Consider the following 21,139-nt stretch of genomic DNA (forward strand, 5'->3'; position numbering starts at 1 on the left):
GGACGCTAACTGAAGCTACCTACCTACCAAAGGGGCCTAAACTAACTTAAACCTAACAGTCAATACTGGTGAAAAAAAATAAGTGACAGTTTACACTGATCTGTCACGACCCTTGGTCATAGTCGTGACTCCTGTAACCGCATGCAGTTGCCTGCGGTCTTGGTGTTGTTGTCAATCACAGGTGAGGGCTATAGTATGTTGCCTCGCCTGTGGTTGCCGCTGGCAACATTGTGTATGTGGCAGCAGAGCAGCCTGAGCGGTGCTAGGCAGCTTGCTGCAGTAGGCATGCGGTTGCACCTGGCAACCTCTCTTTATAGGTGTGCCTTTTATCGGTGTGCACGGGGTGTTATATGTGTTGTGTGCACTTCCCCTTTAAGCTGTTGTTTTCCCTTCCCTGGTGTTGGAAGGGTTAACTTCCTTCCTAGTGTGTGTGTGTGTGCACTGGGTGTTTCTGACTGTGGGTGTGGCTACTTGGCCCTATAAAGCCTCAGTGGAAGGCAGTAGTCAGAGAGGGTGCTTCAGCCATGCTTGCTGGAGACATCCTCCTGCTTATTTACCATCTGCCAGTGAGGGCCACCCTGGTTGTCATAAACTTATGTTTGGTGTTAGTTTATGGTTTATCTGTTATTGCAGCATATGGTTTACTGGGTTCCCGTGTGATGTCTGTTGTGTGCTGTGTCCTTTATGTTGGTTGTTGATAGCAGCACTTGCACGTGGGTTCCAGGTTGTGTGTCTGTGGCAGGTAAGTGTGGAACTAGTCTCACTTACTTGTCATTGCCATATGTCTGTTTATGTTTCCCCTTTCTATGTAGCTTGGCCAGTGAGACTCCTGTTCCTCCGTGTCTAGGAGGAACGGGTCATCTTACCCTGCTCCTAGTGCAGGGCCACCCTGAGGGCGAGCAGGAATATCAGGTTCCAGAGTATGAGCCCTCCTACCTTCAGGGTTGGCTCATACGGATAGGAGACAGGGTCAGAGTTAGGGATGTGTAGGAGATGACCAGCTCCCTAATTCTCTGTCCTGGCCTTGCAGCGACTCCATTATGGTGATACCGCACGGCTGAGGGTTTTCCCCATCCTCAGCCGTGACATGATCACTTTTTTCCCTTTCACTAGTGATTGACAGGGGTGATCAAGGGGTTAATTGGGGTGATGGGGAGTGATCTGGGGCTAAATATGTAGTGCTTGGTGTACTCACTGTGATCTGTGCTCTCTGCTGGGACCAACTAACGAAAAAGGACCCAGCAGAGAGCACAGAAGCCATTTAACACATTATATTTATAAATATAATGTGTTATATGGCTGGTGGTTCATTATTTTAAAAGTCACTAACCTGCCAGTGCTGATCATTGGCTGGCAGGCTGGTGACCAACTCCTTCTGCGCCTTTTGCCGACCCGCACTGCGCATGTGCGGTCTGAATATGCGCGTCATCTCGCGTCTCGCGAGATGGCGCGTAGATGCGTCGAGGAGGAATAACCCGGCCACCCACAGGACGCATCCCTGCGTTAGGCGGTCGGGAGGTGGTTAACATTTATATAATTGAAGAACATTTTAGGGTTAGTTTTTCTCTCTTTGGCAATTAATCTCTCAGTCTCTAGATTGGCCGCTTTTATTTGTTTTTTACATGTTCTATTTTTTTCCTTATAGTTTTTCAGTGCTTCCGTGCTAACCTCCTGTTTTAGTGATTTATATGCTTTCTTTTTGTCATTTATTGCTTTTTTTACAGTTCTATTTATCCACATTGATTTATTTTTGTTTCTTAACCTTTTATTCCCATACGGTATGTACCTCTCACAATGAGATTTTAGGATGCTTTTAACCACTTCCCGCAACTGTAACGCCGAAAGGCGTCATTGCGGCGGCTCCCCCAGGCTACGCTAACGCCAATAGGCGTCATCTCGCGTGAGCCGAGATTTCCTGTGAACGCGCGCACACAGGTGCGCGCGCTCACAGGAACGGAAGGTAAGAGAGTTGATCTCCAGCCTGCCAGCGGCGATCGTTCGCTGGCAGGCTGGAGATGTGTTTTTTTTAACCCCTAACAGGTATATTAGACGCTGTTTTGATAACAGCGTCTAATATACCTGCTACCTGGTCCTCTGGTGGTCCCCTTTGTTTGGATCGACCACCAGAGGACACAGGTAGCTCAGTAAAGTAGCACCAAGCACCACTACACTACACTACACCCCCCCCCCGTCACTTATTAACCCCTTATTAGCCCCTGATCACCCCTGATCACCCCATATAGACTCCCTGATCACCCCCCTGTCATTGATTACCCCCCTGTCATTGATCACCCCCCTGTAAAGCTCCATTCAGACGTCCACATGATTTTTACGGATCCACTGATAGATGGATCGGATCCGCAAAACGCATACGGACGTCTGAATGAAACCTTACAGGGGCATGATCAATGACTGTGGTGATCACCCCATATAGACTCCCTGATCACCCCCCTGTCATTGATTACCCCCCTGTAAAGCTCCATTCAGATGACCGCATGATTTTTACGGATCCACTGATAGATGGATCGGATCCGCAAAACGCATCCGGACGTCTGAATGAAGCCTTACAGGGGCGTGATCAATGACTGTGGTGATCACCCCATATAGACTCCCTGATCACCCCCCTGTCATTGATTACCCCCCTGTCATTGATTACCCCCCTGTAAAGCTCCATTCAGACGTCCGCATGATTTTTACGGATGCACTGATAGATGGATCGGATCCGCAAAACGCATCCGGACGTCTGAATGAAGCCTTACAGGGGCATGATCAATGACTGTGGTGATCACTCCATATAGACTCCCTGATCACCCCCCTGTGAAGCTCCATTCAGATGTCCGCATGATTTTTACGGATGCACTGATAGATGGATCGGATCCGCAAAACGCATCCGGACGTCTGAATGAAGCCTTACAGGGGCGTGATCAATGACTGTGGTGATCACCCCATATAGACTCCCTGATCACCCCCCTGTCATTGATTACCCCCCTGTCATTGATTACCCCCCTGTAAAGCTCCATTCAGACGTCCGCATGATTTTTACGGATGCACTGATAGATGGATCGGATCCGCAAAACGCATCCGGACGTCTGAATGAAGCCTTACAGGGGCATGATCAATGACTGTGGTGATCACCCCATATAGACTCCCTGATCACCCCCCTGTCATTGATCACCCCCCTGTCATTGATCACCCCCCTGTCATTGATCACCCCCCTGTCATTGATCACCCCTCTGTAAGGCTCCATTCAGACATTTTTTTGGCCCAAGTTAGCGGAATTATTATTATTTTTTTCTTACAAAGTCTCATATTCCACTAACGTGTCAAAAAATAAAATCTCACATGAACTCACCATACCCCTCACGGAATCCAAATGCGTAAAATTTTTTAGACATTTATATTCCAGACTTCTTCTCACGCTTTAGGGCCCCTAGAATGCCAGGGCAGTATAAATACCCCACATGTGACCCCATTTCGGAAAGAAGACACCCCCAGGTATTCCGTGAGGGGCATATTGAGTCCATGAAAGATTGAAATTTTTGTCCCAAGTTAGCGGAACGGGAGACTTTGTGAGAAAAAAATTAAAAATATCAATTTCCGCTAACTTGTGCCAAAAAAAAAAAATTTCTATGAACTCGCCATGCCCCTCATTGAATACCTTGGGGTGTCTTCTTTCCAAAATGGGGTCACATGTGGGGTATTTATACTGCCCTGGCATTCTAGGGGCCCCAAAGCGTGAGAAGAAGTCTGGTATCCAAATGTCTAAAAATGCCCTCCTAAAAGGAATTTGGGCACCTTTGCGCATCTAGGCTGAAAAAAAGTGTCACACATCTGGTATCGCCGTACTCAGGAGAAGTTGGGGAATGTGTTTTGGGGTGTCATTTTACATATACCCATGCTGGGTGAGAGAAATATCTTGGTCAAATGCCAACTTTGTATAAAAAAATGGGAAAAGTTGTCTTTTGCCAAGATATTTCTCTCACCCAGCAAGGGTATATGTAAAATGACACCCCAAAACACATTCCGCAACTTCTCCAGAATACGGCGATACCACATGTGTGACACTTTTTTGCAGCCTAGGTGGGCAAAGAGGCCCATATTCCAAAGAGCACCTTTAGGATTTCACAGGTCATTTACCTACTTACCACACATTAGGGCCCCTGGAAAATGCCAGGGCAGTATAACTACCCCACAAGTGACCCCATTTTGGAAAGAAGACACCCCAAGGTATTCCGTGAGGGGCATGGCGAGTTCCTAGAATTTTTTATTTTTTGTCACAAGTTAGTGGAAAATGCTGATTTTTTATTTATTTATTTTTTTCATACAAAGTCTCATATTCCACTAACTTGTGACAAAAAATAAAAACTTCCATGAACTCACTATGCCCATCAGCGAATACCTTGGGGTCTCTTCTTTCCAAAATGGGGTCACTTGTGGGGTAGTTATACTGCCCTGGCATTCTAGGGGCCCAAATGTGTGGTAAGGAGTTTGAAATCAAATTCTGTAAAAAACGACCTGTGAAATCCGAAAGGTGCTCTTTGGAATATGGGCCCCTTTGCCCACCTAGGCTGCAAAAAAGTGTCACACATCTGGTATCCCCGTACTCAGGAGAAGGTGGGGAATGTGTTTTGGGGTGTCATTTTACATATACCCCTGCTGGGTGAGAGAAATATCTTGGCAAAAGACAACTTTTCCCATTTTTTTATACAAAGTTGGCATTTGACCAAGATATTTATCTCGCCCAGCATGGGTATATGTAAAATGACACCCCAAAACACATTCCTCAACTTCTCCTGAATACAGAGATACCAGATGTGTGACACTTTTTTGCAGCCTAGGTGGGCAAAGGGGCCCATATTCCAAAGAGCACCTTTCGGATTTCACAGGTCATTTTTTACAGAATTTGATTTCAAACTCCTTACCACACATTTGGGCCCCTAGAATGCCAGGGCAGTATAACTACCCCACAAGTGACCCCATTTTGGAAAGAAGAGACCCCAAGGTATTTCGTGATGGGCATAGTGAGTTCATAGAAGTTTTTATTTTTTGTCACAAGTTAGTGGAATATGAGACTTTGTAAGAAAAACAAAACAAAAAAAAAACTCATCATTTTCCGCTAACTTGTGACAAGAAAATAAAAAGTTCTATGAACTCACTATGCCCATCAGCGAATACCTTAGGGTGTGTACTTTCCGAAATGGGGTCATTTGTGGGGTGTTTGTACTGTCTGGCCATTGTAGAACCTCAGGAAACATGACAGATGCTCAGAAAGTCAGAGCTGCTTCAAAAAGCGGAAATTCACATTTTTGTACCATAGTTTGTAAACGCTATAACTTTTACCCAAACCATTTTTTTTTTACCCAAACATTTTTTTTTTATCAAAGACATGTAGAACTATAAATTTAGAGCAAAATTTCTATATGGATCTCGTTTTTTTTTGCAAAATTTTACAACTAAAAGTGAAAAATGACATTTTTTTGCAAAAAAATCGTTAAATTTCGATTAATAAAAAGTAAAAATGTCAGCAGCAATGAAATACCACCAAATGAAAGCTCTATTAGTGAGAAGAAAAGGAGGTAAAATTCATTTGGGTGGTAAGTTGCATGACCGAGCAATAAACGGTGAAAGTAGTGTAGTGCCGATTTGTAAAAAAGGGCCTGGTCTTTAGGGGGGTATAAACCTGTGGTCCTTAAGTGGTTAAAGATATCCCATTTTGTGCCTGTATTTTTATTTTTGAGGACTTTGTCCCAGTTAGTTAGGCCTATGGCCTCTCTTAGTTGGCTAAATTTAGCTTTTTTGAAGTTTGGTATTTTTATTCCTCCCTGTAGAAACGCTATTTTGAATGATAATTGGAAGGTTATTACAAACCGGATTCCAAAAAAGTTGTGACACTATACAAATCGTGAATAAAAACTGAATGCAATGATGTGGAGGTGCCAACTTCTAATATTTTATTCAGAATAGAACATAAATCACGGAACAAAAGTTTAAACTGAGAAAATTTATCATTTTAAGGGAAAAATATGTTGAATCAGAATTTCATGGTGTCAACAAATCCCCAAAAAGTTGGGACAAGGCCATTTTCACCACTGTGTGGCATCTCCCCTTCTTCTTACAACACTCAACAGACGTCTGGTGACCGAGGAGACCAGTTTCTCAAGTTTAGAAATAGGAATGCTCTCCCATTCTTGTCTAATACAGGCCTCTAACTGTTCAATCGTCTTGGGCCTTCTTTGTTGCACCTTCCTCTTTATGATGCGCAAAATGTTCTCTATAGGTGAAAGATCTGGACTGCAGACTGGCCATTTCAGTACCCGGATCCTTCTCCTACGCAGCCATGATGTTGTGATTGATGCAGAATGTGGTCTGGTATTATCTTGTTGAAAAATGCAGGGTCTTCCCTGAAAGAGATGACGTCTGGATGGGAGCATATGTTGTTCTAGAACCTGAATATATTTTTCTGCATTGATAGTGCCTTTCCAGACATGCAAGCTGCCCATGCCACACGCACTCATGCAACCCCATACCATCAGAGATGCAGGCTTCTGAACTCCTTGTCCTCTTTGGTCCGGATGACATGGCGTCCCAGATTTCCAAAAAGAACTTTGAATCGTGACTCGTCTGACCACAGAACAGTCTTCCATTTTGCCACACTCCATTTTAAATGATCCCTGGCCCAGTGAAAACGCCTGAGCTTGTGGATCTTGCTTAGAAATGGCTTCTTCTTTGCACTGTATAGTTTCAGCTGGCAACGGCGGATGGCACGGTGGATTGTGTTCACTGACAATGGTTTCTGGAAGTATTCCTGAGCCCATTCTGTGATTTCCTTTACAGTAGCATTCCTGTTTGTGGTGCAGTGTCGTTTAAGGGCCCGGAGATCACGGGCATCCAGTATGGTTTTACGGCCTTGACCCTTACGCACAGAGATTGTTCCAGATTCTCTGAATCTTCGGATGATGTTATGCACAGTTGATGATGATAGATGCAAAGTCTTTGCAATTTTTCGCTGGGTAACACCTTTCTGATATTGCTCCACTATCTTTCTGCGCAACATTGTGGGAATTGGTGATCCTCTACCCATCTTGGCTTCTGAGAGACACTGCCACTCTGAGAAGCTCTTTTTATACCCAATCATGTTGCCAATTGACCTAATTAGTGTTAATTGGTCTTCCAGCTTTTCGTTATGCTCAAATTTACTTTTTCCAGCCTTTTATTGCAACTTGTCCCAACTTTTTTGGGATTTGTGTCACGGCTGTATGTGAGCAACAAGAGTATACACAGTAAAAAGAGCTACTGACCGGACCCAAACTAGGGAGGATAAAGGATGACCCCTGTCAGACCCTCAAAGCTCTCCCTATGCTGCTAAAGCACATGCCCGGATCCAAATGGCGGAACGAGGCATGCCCGCGTACCTAAGACTGATGACCACTGTAACCCCTACAATAGTGGAAGGGGCACGGCCACCGGTGCCCTGCTCAGTATATGGAGGGAACCGTGGCCACCTCAGATCCAGTCAAAAAATAACCAGGTACACAACAATGTCTGCACACTTAGCTGAAGGAGCTGCAGCCGCAGAGAAGATGGATCCAAGGACAGCTGGCAATATCCGGAGTGCTTGCTGCAGAAGAACACAGGTCCAGTGAACTGATAGCTTACAAGTGAAGATACTCAAGCAAGAGCTACAACTGAAATGAGAAATATAATCCACGCCCTTCCTCGAAAGCCAACTTGATGGCCAACAACTCCCTATCTCCCACATCATAGTTTCTCTCTGCCGGGGAGAGTTTTCTAGGGAAAAAGGCACAGGGTCGCCATTTGGCAGGAGAAGGGCCCTGGGACAAAACTGCACCCACCCCCACCTCGGAAGCATCCACCTCAGCAATAAAAGGTAAGGAAACATCGGGATGCACCAAGACGGGAGCAGACGCAAAACTCTCTTTAATCTTAGAAAAGGCTGCAAGCGCCTCCTCCGACCAAGAGGAAAAATCCGCCCCCTTTTTTGTCATGTCAGTAAGGGGTTTGACAACAGAGGAATAATTCAAAATGAACTTTCTGTAATAGTTCGCAAAACCCAGAAAGCGCATCAATGCCTTCTGATTCTCAGAAAGCTCCCACTCAAGTACAGCACGGACCTTCTCCGGATCCATGCGAAAACCAGAAGCAGAGAGGAGAAAACCCAGAAATTTAATCTCCGATACCATAAAAAGACATTTCTCCAGCTTGGCGTACAATTTATTTTCCCGCAGAATCTGCAGAACCTGAAAAAGATGATCCTGATGGGTCTGAACATCAGGGGAAAAAATCTAAATATCATCAAGATACACCAATACAAATTTCCCCATTAAATGGTAGAAAATACTATTAACAAAATGCTGAAAGACGGCCGGAGCATTCATCAGGCCGAAAGGCATAACGAGATTCTCGAAATGCCCGTTAGGAGTATTAAAGGCCGTTTTCCATTCATCCCCCTCTCTGACCCTGACCAGGTTGTACGCGCCTCTCAAATCCAATTTGGAAAACACCTTGGCCCCAACAATTTGGTTGAAGAGGTCCGGGATCAGAGGAAGGGGATAGGGATCGCGAATCGTGATACGGTTCAGCTCCCTAAAATCTAGGCAAGGTCTCAGAGAGCCATCTTTTTTTTTAACAAAAAAAAAACCTGCGGCAACAGGTGACTTTGAGGGACGAATATGCCCCTTATCGAGACTCCCGGAGATATAGGTTCGCATTGCGATTCTTTCCGGTTGTGAGAGATTGTAGAGGCGTGCTTTTGGCAGCTTGGCGCCGGGAATGAGGTTAATGGGACAGTCAAACTCCCGGTGAGGAGGTAGCTCCTGAACACCGCTCTCGGAAAACACGTCCGAGAAATCAGAGAGAAATGATGGCACAGTTTTAGTAGACACCTCTGCAAAAGTCGCTGTGAGACAATTCTCTCTACAAAAGTCACTCCACTCATTTATTTGCCTTCCTTGCCAATCAATAGTGGGGTTATGTCTAGTGAGCCAGGGTAACCCCAAAACTAGAGGAGAAGGCAATCCGTTAAGGACAAAACAAGATATATCCTTCACATGAGTGTCACCTACAGCTAGCCGGATATTGTGAACAATGCCCTTCAGAGATCTCTGTGAGAGCGGAGCAGAGTCAAATGCTTGAAGCTGAGTCATAGATTGACGGAGATCCGCTACTTCCAAAGAAAGACCCTGCATGCGGTCAACCAGGCCAGAAAGCGGATCCATGTAAAAAAAGGACGGTTTTGGTGGATTATAATGTCACGGCTGTATGTGAGCAACAAGAGTATACACAGTAAAAAGAGCTACTGACCGGACCCAAACTAGGGAGGATAAAGGGTGACCCCTGTCAGACCCTCAAAGCGCTCCCTATGCTGCTAAAGCACATGCCCGGATCCAAATGGCGGAACGAGGCATGCCCGCGTACCTAAGACTGATGACCACTGTAACCCCTACAATAGTGGAAGGGGCACGGCCACCGGTGCCCTGCTCAGTATATGGAGGGAACCGTGGCCACCTCAGATCCAGTCAGAAAATAACCAGGTACACAACAATGTCTGCACACTAAGCTGAAGGAGCTGCAGCCGCAGAGAAGACGGATCCAAGGACAGCTGGCAATATCCGGAGTGCTTGCTGCAGCAGAACACAGGTCCAGTGAACTGATAGCTTACAAGTGAAGATACTCAAGCAAGAGCTACAACTGAAATGAGAAATATAATCCACGCCCTACAATAGGAGGAGGGGTGATTTAAAGGCAGGGAAATCAAACGCAGGATGAACAGCTGGGAGGAAGGAAACAGAAAGTAAAGACTTCATCACAGGGGTGGAGAAACAGAGCTGTGAGAACGTCTCAAAGCTCTGGTAGTGACAATTTGTTGACACCGTGAAAATTGGAATCAACGTATTTTTCCTTTAAAATTATACATTTACTCGGATTAAACGTTTGATCTGTCATCTACGTTCTACACTGCTCAAAAAAATAAAGGGAACACTTAAACAACACAATGTAACTCAATCACACTTCTGTGAAATCAAACTGTCCACTTAGGAAGCAACACTGAGTGACAATCAATTTCACATGCTGTTGTGCAAATGGGATAGACAACAGGTGGAAAATATAGGCAATTAGCAAGACACCCCCAATAAAGGAGTGGTTCTGCAGGTGGTGACCCCAGACCACTTCTCAGTTCCTATGCTTCCTGGCTGATGTTTTGGTCACTTTTGAATGCTGGCGGTGCTTTCACTCTAGTGGTAGCATGAGACGGAGTCTACAACCCACACAAGTGGCTCAGGTAGTGTAGCTTATCCAGGATGGCACATCAATGTGAGCTGTGGCAAGAAGGTTTGCTGTGTCTGTCAGCGTAGTGTCCAGAGCATGGAGGCGCTACCAGGAGACAGGCCAGTACATCAGGAGATGTGGAGGAGGCCGTAGGAGGGCAACAACCCAGCGGCAGGACCGCTACCTCTGCCTTTGTGCAAGGAGGAACAGGAGGAGCACTGCCATAGCCCTGCAAAATGACCTCCAGCAGGCCACAAATGTGCATGTGTCTGCTCAAATGGTCAGAAACAGACTCCATGAGGGTGATATGAGGGCCCGACATCCACAGGTGGGGGTTGTGCTTACAGCCCAACACCGTGCAGGACGTTTGGCATTTGCCAGAGAACACCAAGATTGGCAAATTCGCCACTGACGCCCTGTGCTCTTAACAGATGAAAGCAGGTTCACACTGAGCACATGTGACAGACGTGACAGAGTCTGGAGACGCCGTGGAGAACGTTCTGCTGCCTGCAACATCCTCCAGCATGACGGTTTGCCATTGGGTCAGTAATGGTGTGGGGTGGAATTTCTTTGGAGGGCCGCACAGCCCTCCATGTGCTCGCCAGAGGTAGCCTGACTGCCATTAGGTACCGAGATGAGATACTCAGACCCCTTGTGAGACCATATGCTGGTGCGATTGGCCCTGGGTTCCTCCTAATGCAAGACAATGCTAGACCTCATGTGGCTGGAGTGTGTCAGCAGTTCCTGCAAGACGAAGGCATTGATGCTATGGACTGGCCCGCCCGTTCCCCAGACCTGAATCCTATTGAGCACATCTGGGACATCATGTCTCGCTCTATCCACCAACGTCACGTTGCACCACAGACTGTCCAGGAGTTGGCAGATGCTTTAGTCCAGGTCTGGGAGGAGATCCCTCAGGAGACCGTCCGCCACCTCATCAGGAGCTCGCACAGGCGTTGTAGGGAGGTCATACAGGCACGTGGAGGCCACACACACTACTGAGCCTCATTTTGACTTGTTTTAAGGACATTACATCAAAGTTGGATCAGCCTGTAGTGTGTTTTTCCACTTTAATTTTGAGTGTGACTCCAAATCCAGACCTCCATAGGTTAAAAAATTTGATTTCCATTTTTTTTATTTTTGTGTGATTTTGTTGTCCGCACATTCAACTATGTAAAGAACAAAGTATTTCAGAAGAATATTTAATTAATTCAGATCTAGGATGTGTTATTTTTGTGTTCCCTTTATTTTTTTAAGCAGTGTATTACAAATAAAATATTGACATTTGCCATCTCCACATCATTGCATTCAGTTTTTATTCACAATTTGTTTAGTGTCCCAACTTTTTGGAATTCGGTTTGTACTTTATGATCACTATTTCCCAGGTGTCCCCCGACCTGCACGTCTGTTGTTCTGTCAGGCCTATTGGTTAATACTAAGTCCAGTATGACCGTCCCTCTAGTCGGGTCCTGAATCAGTTGGGAGAGGTAATTGTTTTTGGTTATTGCCAAGAACCCGTTTCCTTTATGAGATATACAAGTTTCAGTTTCCCAGTCTATATCTGGGTAGTTGAAGTCCCCTATAATAACCACCTCATTATGATTTGCCGCCTTGTCTATCTCGTTTAGTAGTAGATTTTCTGTGGACTCTGGTATATTAGGTGGTTTATAGTAAACTCCTATTAGTAATTTATTGTTGTTTTTAGCTCCATGTATCTCTACCCACAGTGACTCCACATGTTCATGTCCCTCACTTATATCTTCACGGAGTGTGGGCTTTAGACAAGACTTTACATAAAGGCAAACCCCTCCCCCTCTCCGGTTTTGATGATCCTTTCTAAACAGACTGTAACCGTGTACATTAACTGCCCAGTCATAGCTATCATCCAGCCATGTCTCAGTTATTCCCACTATGTCTAAAGCTTTCAGAAATCTGGTGTTATAAACAATATTATTAAAACATAATCATCTGAATCTATGTCTTGTTGTATTTTGGCCTCTTCAGCCTGCCCTCCGTTCAGCAGTTCCGGCATAACTCTACTGCTTTCATAGTGGAGGGAGGTAGGTAGTAGTGTTGGGCGCGAATATTCGAATCGCGAATATCGGCACTTCGAGAATTCACTAATATTTAGAATATAGTGATCTATATTCGTAATTTTGAATATTCTAGATTTTTTTTCCATCAGTAACCTCCCTTCTTGCTTGTGGGCCAATGAGAAGGCTGCAATGTCTTTGTCTGAGCTTAACAACATCCCTAGCAACCAATATGAAAGTTGCCTACCCCTTACTATATAAGAACCTCCCCAGCAGCCATTTTTTACAGTTTTTTAAAGTCCTGAGAGCGACAGCAGTGTCATTACTGTGCTCTGGGCTTTCCACACTACATTAGATATATAGTTAGATAGCTTATATATATAATACAGATAGTTAGTGGGAGATAGTCAGTGTAGGTTAGATCCTGATATAGTGTAGCTGTTGTAGTGCAGTGTGTTAGGTTGTGTGATAGGTTCTGCTGTCCATACATAAATGCAGACCTGCTAAAATGTGAAATTTCATGTATTGCGCCAAAATATTTGCATCATTAGTGCCGATTAGCGCAATCGTGAATATATTGGAGCACTCTAACTGCATATAAAGCCATTTTTAATGTTCTGCTGTGCCAACCATTTTCTCCAGTCTCAGGAAACTTCTAGCAGCTTGGAAAATGTAGCAAAAGTGACCCACGCCTGTATTTTGCAACGCATTACGCAAATATTACTTTGCCGATTTTTCGCAATAAAGAAAAGAATCTTGAATTTACGAATTCGCGAATATATGACGAATATTCACCCAAATATTCGTGAAATATTGCGAATTCGAATATAGCCCCTGCTGCTCATCACTAGTAGTTAGGTGCATGACTCATAGCCGACCTGAACACAAGTTTTAGGCAAGAGTATCTTGCTGCATTTGTGTGAGGGGAGGCGGGGCAAGCGCTATTTAAGTTCGCAGCGGCACTGGCATGTTGCCGACAGCTCGTTTTGCCACACCCTCCCTAAACCCTCTTTATTTTAATACCTCAATGGGGTGGGCCTCTTCAGCCTGCCCTCCGTTCAGCAGTTCCGGCATAACTCTACTGCTTTCATAGTGGAGGGAGGTAGGTAGGTGCATGTCTCATAGCCGACCTGAACACAAATAAATTATTTGAAAATCATACAATGTGATTTCCTTATTTATTTATTTATTTTATTCTGTCTCTCAGAGTGGGAATGCAACTACAATGTGAATTTCAGACCCCTCCATGATTTCTAAGTGGGAGAACTTGCAAAATCGCAGGGTGTTCAAACTCTTCTGTTCCTCACTGTATGTGCAGGACATCCTGCAGCCACTTATCTTTCCTCTCATGTCAGGGCTTCCAACTGGCATTTTTCAAAAGGATATTTCAAAACTTCCTTTGCCTGCTCAGTTCCCAGATTTATCGCCAAGGGAGCATTTATGGGACAAGCTTCAGCAACCTATGAGTGTGCAGGATCTACAGACCAAGCCACAACATCTGTGGGCAAATGTGTTGCAGAATACCATATGGAACCTGTATGCCTTCATGCCCAGCTATATCCCATCTTGTATCAAGACTAGAGGCGGCCCAACAGGGTACTGGAGACTCCTTTCAATTATACAGTTTTCCCCAATAGACTTACCCTTCCGCTCTAATATTGTAATCACTGACATATGTCATCATTATGTTTACACACAGAAAGTGTCATTCCACTCCAACATCTTCTTCTTGGTGCGTTATTTTTGTGTATATATTCTTATGGGACAGGGATTTTCAAAGTATTACCTCGACATGCCCTTTAATATTTGTAGATAGATATAACAGTCCATTTGTTTTATTTATAATGATATTTCTATTGGTTTACAACATGAATATATACTAGATATACTGCCAAAAGCTCCATTCATTTAAGAAATGGTATTCTCTGGAAGATGCTCCTGTGCCAAAATGATTTGGCTATCTCAAAATCATGGCAAAATATTAACCGAAATATAGGTAAATGAGGAAATAATCAGTATTTGCTTATGATAGCCAAAATGTGCTCCTTGTTCTTAGGCTTATATGTGCCGACACCTGTGAAGAAACATGACATTACATTATGTTCTAGTAAATTAAAGGCGTTTTCCATGCTCCTCATATCGATGACTTATAATCAGGATAGGTGATTAAGGCCTAGTTCACACGAACGTGTGTGATCCGTGGCCGTATTGCGGCACGCAAATTGCGGGCCGCAATACACGGCCACAGTTCCGTGTGCATTCCGCATCACGGATGCGGACCCATTCACTTCAATGGGTCCGCAAATCCGGAATTGCGGAACGGCCGCACGGAATGGGACCCCTCGGAAGCACTACGGAGTGCTTCCGTGGGGTTGCGTCCCGTACTTCCGTTCCACAAAAAGATAGAACATGTCCTATCTTTTTGCGGACCGGGCAGATCGCGGACCCATTAAAGTGAATGGGTCCGCGATCCGATGAGACTGACCTACGGCCGGCGATCGTGCATTGCAGCCGGCAAGCAGCACGGGCACGGGTCACACATGTTCGTGTGAACTTGGCCTAACATCCAATTGGTGAGGGTCGGACACTTTGCACCCCTACTGATCAACTTTTCCCTGCAGCCTCAGGCGCTGAAACTAGAACTTTGAATGGGGCAGGAAACACAGCTCTGTTCAAAGTGTAGTAGCCGTGATGGGTTACTGCAGCTCATCTCCCACTAATGTAAAAGGAAACAAAGCTCCATTCAAAGTGCTAGTTCTGGCGCCGAAGACTGCAGGGAACAGCTAATAGCTGGGGGTGTGAAGTGTTGGACCCTCACCAGTCGGATATTAACCTCTTCAGTACACATGACGTACCGGTACGGCATGTTGTCCTGGTACTTAAGAACACATGACGTACCGATACGTCATGTGTATTTCCAATACACCGATCGGAACAAGGTGCCTGCTCAAATCGTTGAGCAGGCACCTTGGCTAAATGCGCAGGGGGTCCTGTGACCCCCCGTGTCTGCGATCGCCGCAAACCGCAGGTCAATTCAGACCTGCGGTTTGCGGCTTTTTATGTTGCGGGCGGCGGTGCCATTGGGTCCCCGTGGGGCTGTAGGGGGGACCCGATGGCATGGAAGGCAGCGCGATGTGACAAGCCACAGTATTACTCATACAGCCAATGCATTCCAATACAGAAGTATTGGAATGCATTGTAAAGAATTAGACCCCCAAAAGTCCCAAAGTGGGACAAAAATTAAGTGAAAAAAAAGTTTAAAAAATTAAGTTTTCCCCCCCAAAAATTTAAAGTTTCAAGTAAAAATAAACAAATATAAAAAAATATAAAAAAATATAACGTGGCTCTCCCGTATCTGATTTACGGTTAGGGTGCTCTGTTTTTTTAATGGTTCACCTATTCATCCAATATGGTGTGAACGTATTCAAAAATTCTAAATAAAAACAGGCACTCACCATCTGGTAGAATGTATAAATTGATAGTTTACTCAATACCATATAATAAAATCAATAAAGATACACATAAAGATATACATAAAACTATCCATGCATTATGAATAGGACATACAAGGTATAAACTGTGATATTAGGAGGGGTATTGGTATATATCCTTTGGGATAATTATGTCTTGTACAACAATAGACCTAATGCATAAGTAATACTGTGTTATTCATATATAACGGTGCAAATTCATTTGATGGTGTTTGCACCCCAATTGCAGTGCACTGTGCAGATATGGTGTCCACAATATGATGAAAGTAAAAGTAAGAAGTGAAAGATTGTGAAAAAAATTATAATAAAAACTCTTTTGGTAGAAAAAAAAATTTGTAGAAAAATATTTGGTGAAAAAACTCCTGCAGTGTTAAATCCTATGAAGAAATGTCATATAGTTGCACCACAGTTATCCCGATGTTGGTCAGTATTGTTTCAATATTCACAGTCAGTATAAACTTTAATTCCCCTGAGGGTTAGGTATTTGTTTATAGGGCTTGCATCTGGGGCGTCCCCCTAGATAAAATATATGATATAAAGCATGTTTTCACACTACCTCATGATCGAGTATGAGAAAATATACACGAATATATCCAAAAAAATCGAGTATATATAAATATATAAGCACCCGAAGGAAAGGGAGAGCATAGGATCATGTGTATAGTTTTATTGTAATTAGTTGCGGTTCATTCTCCACTTTTTTATTCTTTCCAGATGGATAAATCTAGGAAAGGGGGAAGTGGCTAATCAGAGGCTCATAAAAGGGAGAAACCCAAAAAAAAACGCATCTACGTTCTTGGTGCGTTTTAGTTAGATTTGATGTTCCCTTCTATTCACCTTCTTTTTCTATCTTTTATTTAACTTGTTCCCTTCCTTTCTGTTCTTTGCAGTCGTTCCTCTGTATGGAGAATACCCCTCCTAATATCTTTTCTAATATCATTAAGAGATCTATTCTACTTTTTAATTTTTCTTAATTTCTAATGGCATCCTTCACTCCTCATCTACAAGCCCAAGGTTTAAAGGGAAACGCATCACAATCTAGAAAAAAACGCATCTGCGTTTCTTTTTGCGTTTCCGATGCATTTTCTTTTTTTTTCTTTTTAAAACCCTATTTTTGTGTGTTCCTAGATGAATATTTTGTTCCCCTGTTGAATGAGAGTCCTACCACCACAATCTACCCTAAGTATTCTTTGCATCAGAGACCCCATTTAGGTTTGCATTTAATTATGTTTGTGCAACTATATTCTATATCTGTAGCAATTTCTGGGGTATGGAGACATCAGAGGCGCAGCGGTTTCCCAAAAACACCCCTGCACTTTCCCTGCGTCTGCGATGTGTCCATTTAAAAACCCAGTTTATGTCTATTCTCATACAGACTTCACGGAACCATATCATCTAGATGGGAAGGGATCCTATCCCATGGGGGAAATTTATAAGTGTTTATATAATGATTTGTATATTCAGATGTTGTAATAATGGTTTTGTATATTCAGATGTTATACTGCTGTCAAAATGATGTATAGGGGAGGGAGACTCCCCCCGAGGGGAGATCCTGGTGCTGATAAACAGCCAGACTCAGGATGTCCCATCAGAGGAAGACACCCGTCCCCGGGTCTTATAAAAAAACAAATAGCTCAAAGTCTGAGTTGAGACCATGTGGAAGAAGTGTTTCAAAATCGAAAATCCGTCTGGATTCCTGCCGTGACATCCTGGCGATATGGTCTCCTCCTCTCCAGTGCACATCAACCTTCTCGAAGGCCGCGAAGACCATACCTACAGGATTTTTGTTGTGATGTTGTTTGTAGTGTAGTGAAAGAGAATGCTTCTCGTACCCGTTCTTAATATCCGTAATATGCTCTGCCAGTCTTTTCTTAAGAGAGCGTTTTGTTCTTACAATGTATTGTTTCTTGCACTGGCATTCTATTATATACAGAATGTTTCTTGTACTGCAGGTCAGGAAGTCTTTTATTTTCCATACAAAGGGATTCACTCGTGATTGAATTTCTGTGGTTTTCTTGGGGAATGATGTGGGTTTACAAACACCGCACCTCCCACATCTATAAAAAGCCACTCAAATTCAGCCAGTTCTGTATGGTTGGGTTTCTTGCTTTATTTTTTACTGATGGAGCTACCTTTAGGGATAGATTTTGAGCCCTTGTATAGGTTATCAAAGGCTGCACCTCTGATGTCTCCATACCCCTGAAATTGCTACAGATCCAGAATATAGTTGCACAAACATAACTAAATGCAAACCTAAATGGGGTCACTGATGCAAAGAATACTTAGGGTAGATTGTGGTGGTAGGACTCTCATTCAACAGGGGAACAAAATATCCATCTAGGAACACACAAAATAAGGTTTGAAAAAAAAACAAAAAACGCATCGGAAACGCAAAAAGAAACGCAGATGCGTTTTTTTCTAGATTGTGATGCGTTTCCCCTTTAAACCTTGGGCTTGTAGATGAGGAGTGAAGGATGCCATTAGAAATTAAGAAAAATTAAAAAGTAGAATAGATCTCTTAATGATATTAGAAAAGATATTAGGAGGGGTATTCTCCATACAGAGGAACGACTGCAAAGAACAGAAAGGAAGGGAACAAGTTAAATAAAAGATAGAAAAAGAAGGTGAATAGAAGGGAACATCAAATCTAACTAAAACGCACCAAGAACGTAGATGCGTTTTTTTTGGTTTCTCCCTTCTATGAGCCTCTGATTAGCCACTTCCCCCTTTCCTAGATTTATCCATCTGGAAAGAATAAAAAAGTGGAGAATGAACCGCAACTAATTACAATAAAACTATACACATGATCCTATGCTCTCCCTTTCCTTCGGGTGCTTATATATTTATATATACTCGATTTTTTGGATATATTCGTGTATATTTTCTCATACTCGATCATGAGGTAGTGTGAAAACATGCTTTATATCATATATTTTATCTATATTTTATGTATATTGGAAATCCATGCCGGGTTTTAGGTGGGTTTTGGAAGCCACACACTATAAAAGAAGGGGGTAGTTAGGTCTGATATCGAAGCCACTGAGGAAGGGGGTGACGCCTCGAAACACGTCTGGCTGGTTCGGAGAGACAGACTACCCATCTAAACACCCAAAAAGATTATCTTTGAACATTGCTATATTACAAAGACGGACTGACTTATGCATTGAATCGCAAGCAGGATCACCTGATCTGCCCTATCGCGAGACAACGCGAGAAGTGCCGGGACGGTGACACGCAAACAAGGCGAGATCTGATGACCTCAGAGGAAGATCACGTGGGACGCCGAGAAACCCGAGAATACAGCCTGGAGTAAAGGCAACTCACCACCGTAGTTTGGTGGATAATCCACACTGTACTGTACTGTACGGGGCACCAGGTACAGAGATACAGCAAAATCGATCCTGCTGAGGGCGTATAAGACCCAAAGAAGTATACCTCGAGAGGGGTAAGGTAAGAGGGTACGCACCAGGGGGACGCCCCAGATGCAAGCCCTATAAACAAATACCTAACCCTCAGGGGAATTAAAGTTTATACTGACTGTGAATATTGAAACAATACTGACCAACATCGGGATAACTGTGGTGCAACTATATGACATTTCTTCATAGGATTTAACACTGCAGGAGTTTTTTCACCAAATATTTTTTTACCAAATTTTTTTTCTACCAAAAGAGTTTTTATTATAATTTTTTTCACAATCTTTCACTTCTTCTTACTTTTACTTTGATTATATTGTGGACACCATATCTGCACAGTGCACTGCAATTGCGGTGCAAACACCATCAAACGAATTTGTACCGTTATATATGAATAACACAGTATTACTTATGCATTAGGTCTATTGTTGTACAAGACATAATTATCCCAAAGGATATATACCAATAAGCAGAAGCTAGCAATCACAGTTTATACCTTGTATGTCCTATTCATAATGCATGGATAGTTTTATGTATATATTTATGTGTACCTTTATTGATTTTATTATATGGTATTGAGTAAACTATCAATTTATACATTCTACCAGATGGTGAGTGCCTGTTTTAATTTCGAATTTTAAAAATAAACAAAAACATCATTTTCCCCAAATAAAGTTAAAAAAAAATTGTAAAAAATAGGGGGGGGGGGGGAGTTGACATATTAGGTATCGCCGCGTCCGTATCGACCGAGTCTATAAACATATCACATGACCTAACCCCCCAGATGAACACCGTAAAAAATAAAAAATAAAAACTGTGCTAAATAAACAATTTTTTTGTCACCTTACATCACAAAAAGTAAAACAGCAAGCGATCAAAAAGGCGTATGCCCACCAAAATAGTACCAATCTAACCATCACTTCCTCCCGCAAAAAATGAGCCTCTACCTGAGACAATCGCCCAAAAAATAAAAAAAACTATGGCTCAGAATATGGAGACACTAAAACATCTTTTTTTTGGTTTTAAAAAAGCTGTTAATGTGTAAAACTTACATAAATAAAAAAAAGTATACATATTAGGTATCTCTGCCTCTGTATCGACCAGCTCTATAAAAATATCACATGACCTAACCCCTCAGATGAACACCGTAAAAAATAAAAAATAAAAACTGTGCTAAATAAACAATTTTTTGTCACCTTACATCACAAAAAGTGTAATAGCAAGCGATCAAAAAGTCATATGCACCCCAAAATAGTGCCAAACAAACCGTCATCTCATGCCGCAAAAAATTAGACCCTACCTAAGATAATCGCTTAAAAACTGGAAAAAACTATGGCTCTCAGAATATGGAGACACTAAAACATGATTTATTTTTGTTTAAAAAATGATATTATTGTGTAAAACTTACATAAATAATTTTTTTTTAATAAATATTAGGTATTGCCACGTCCGTATCGACCGGCTCTTTAAAAATATCACATGACCTAACCCCTCAGATGAACACCGTAAAAAAGAAAAAATTAAAACTGTGCTAAATAAACAATTTTTTGTCACCTTACATCACAAAAGGTGTAATAGCAAGCGATCAAAAAGTCATATGCACCCCAAAATAGTGCCAATCAAACCATCATCTCATCCCACAAAAATAATACCCTACCCAAGATAATCGCCCAAAAACTGAAAAAACGATGTCTCTCAGACTATGGAAACACTAAAACATAATTTTTTTTGTTTCAAAAATGAAATCATTGTGTAAAACTTACATAAATAAAAAAAAAGTATACATATTAGGTATCGCCACATCCGTAATAACTTTCTATATAAAAATATCACATGACCTAACCCCTCAGGTGAATACCGTAAAAAACGAACTAAAAGTGTAATAGCAAGCGACCAAAAAGTCACACGCACC

General features: G+C 42.8%; 1 protein-coding gene across 1 annotated transcript in view; it reads right to left on the reverse strand.

The window, feature by feature from the left end:
- Positions 1-14,182: 14,182 nt before the first annotated feature.
- Positions 14,183-21,139, reverse strand: part of LOC121003057 (cobalamin binding intrinsic factor-like) — a 40,782-nt gene continuing 33,825 nt past the window's right edge. Inside the window, exon 9 of the mRNA XM_040434611.1 lies at positions 14,183-14,394. Within this exon, the coding sequence (XP_040290545.1) occupies positions 14,333-14,394 (62 nt within the window). The 3' untranslated portion in view covers positions 14,183-14,332. The remainder of the gene's footprint in view (positions 14,395-21,139) is intronic.

The sequence above is a fragment of the Bufo bufo genome, chromosome 6 (assembly GCF_905171765.1).
Source record: "Bufo bufo chromosome 6, aBufBuf1.1, whole genome shotgun sequence".
In the NCBI taxonomy this organism is placed as follows: domain Eukaryota; kingdom Metazoa; phylum Chordata; class Amphibia; order Anura; family Bufonidae; genus Bufo; species Bufo bufo.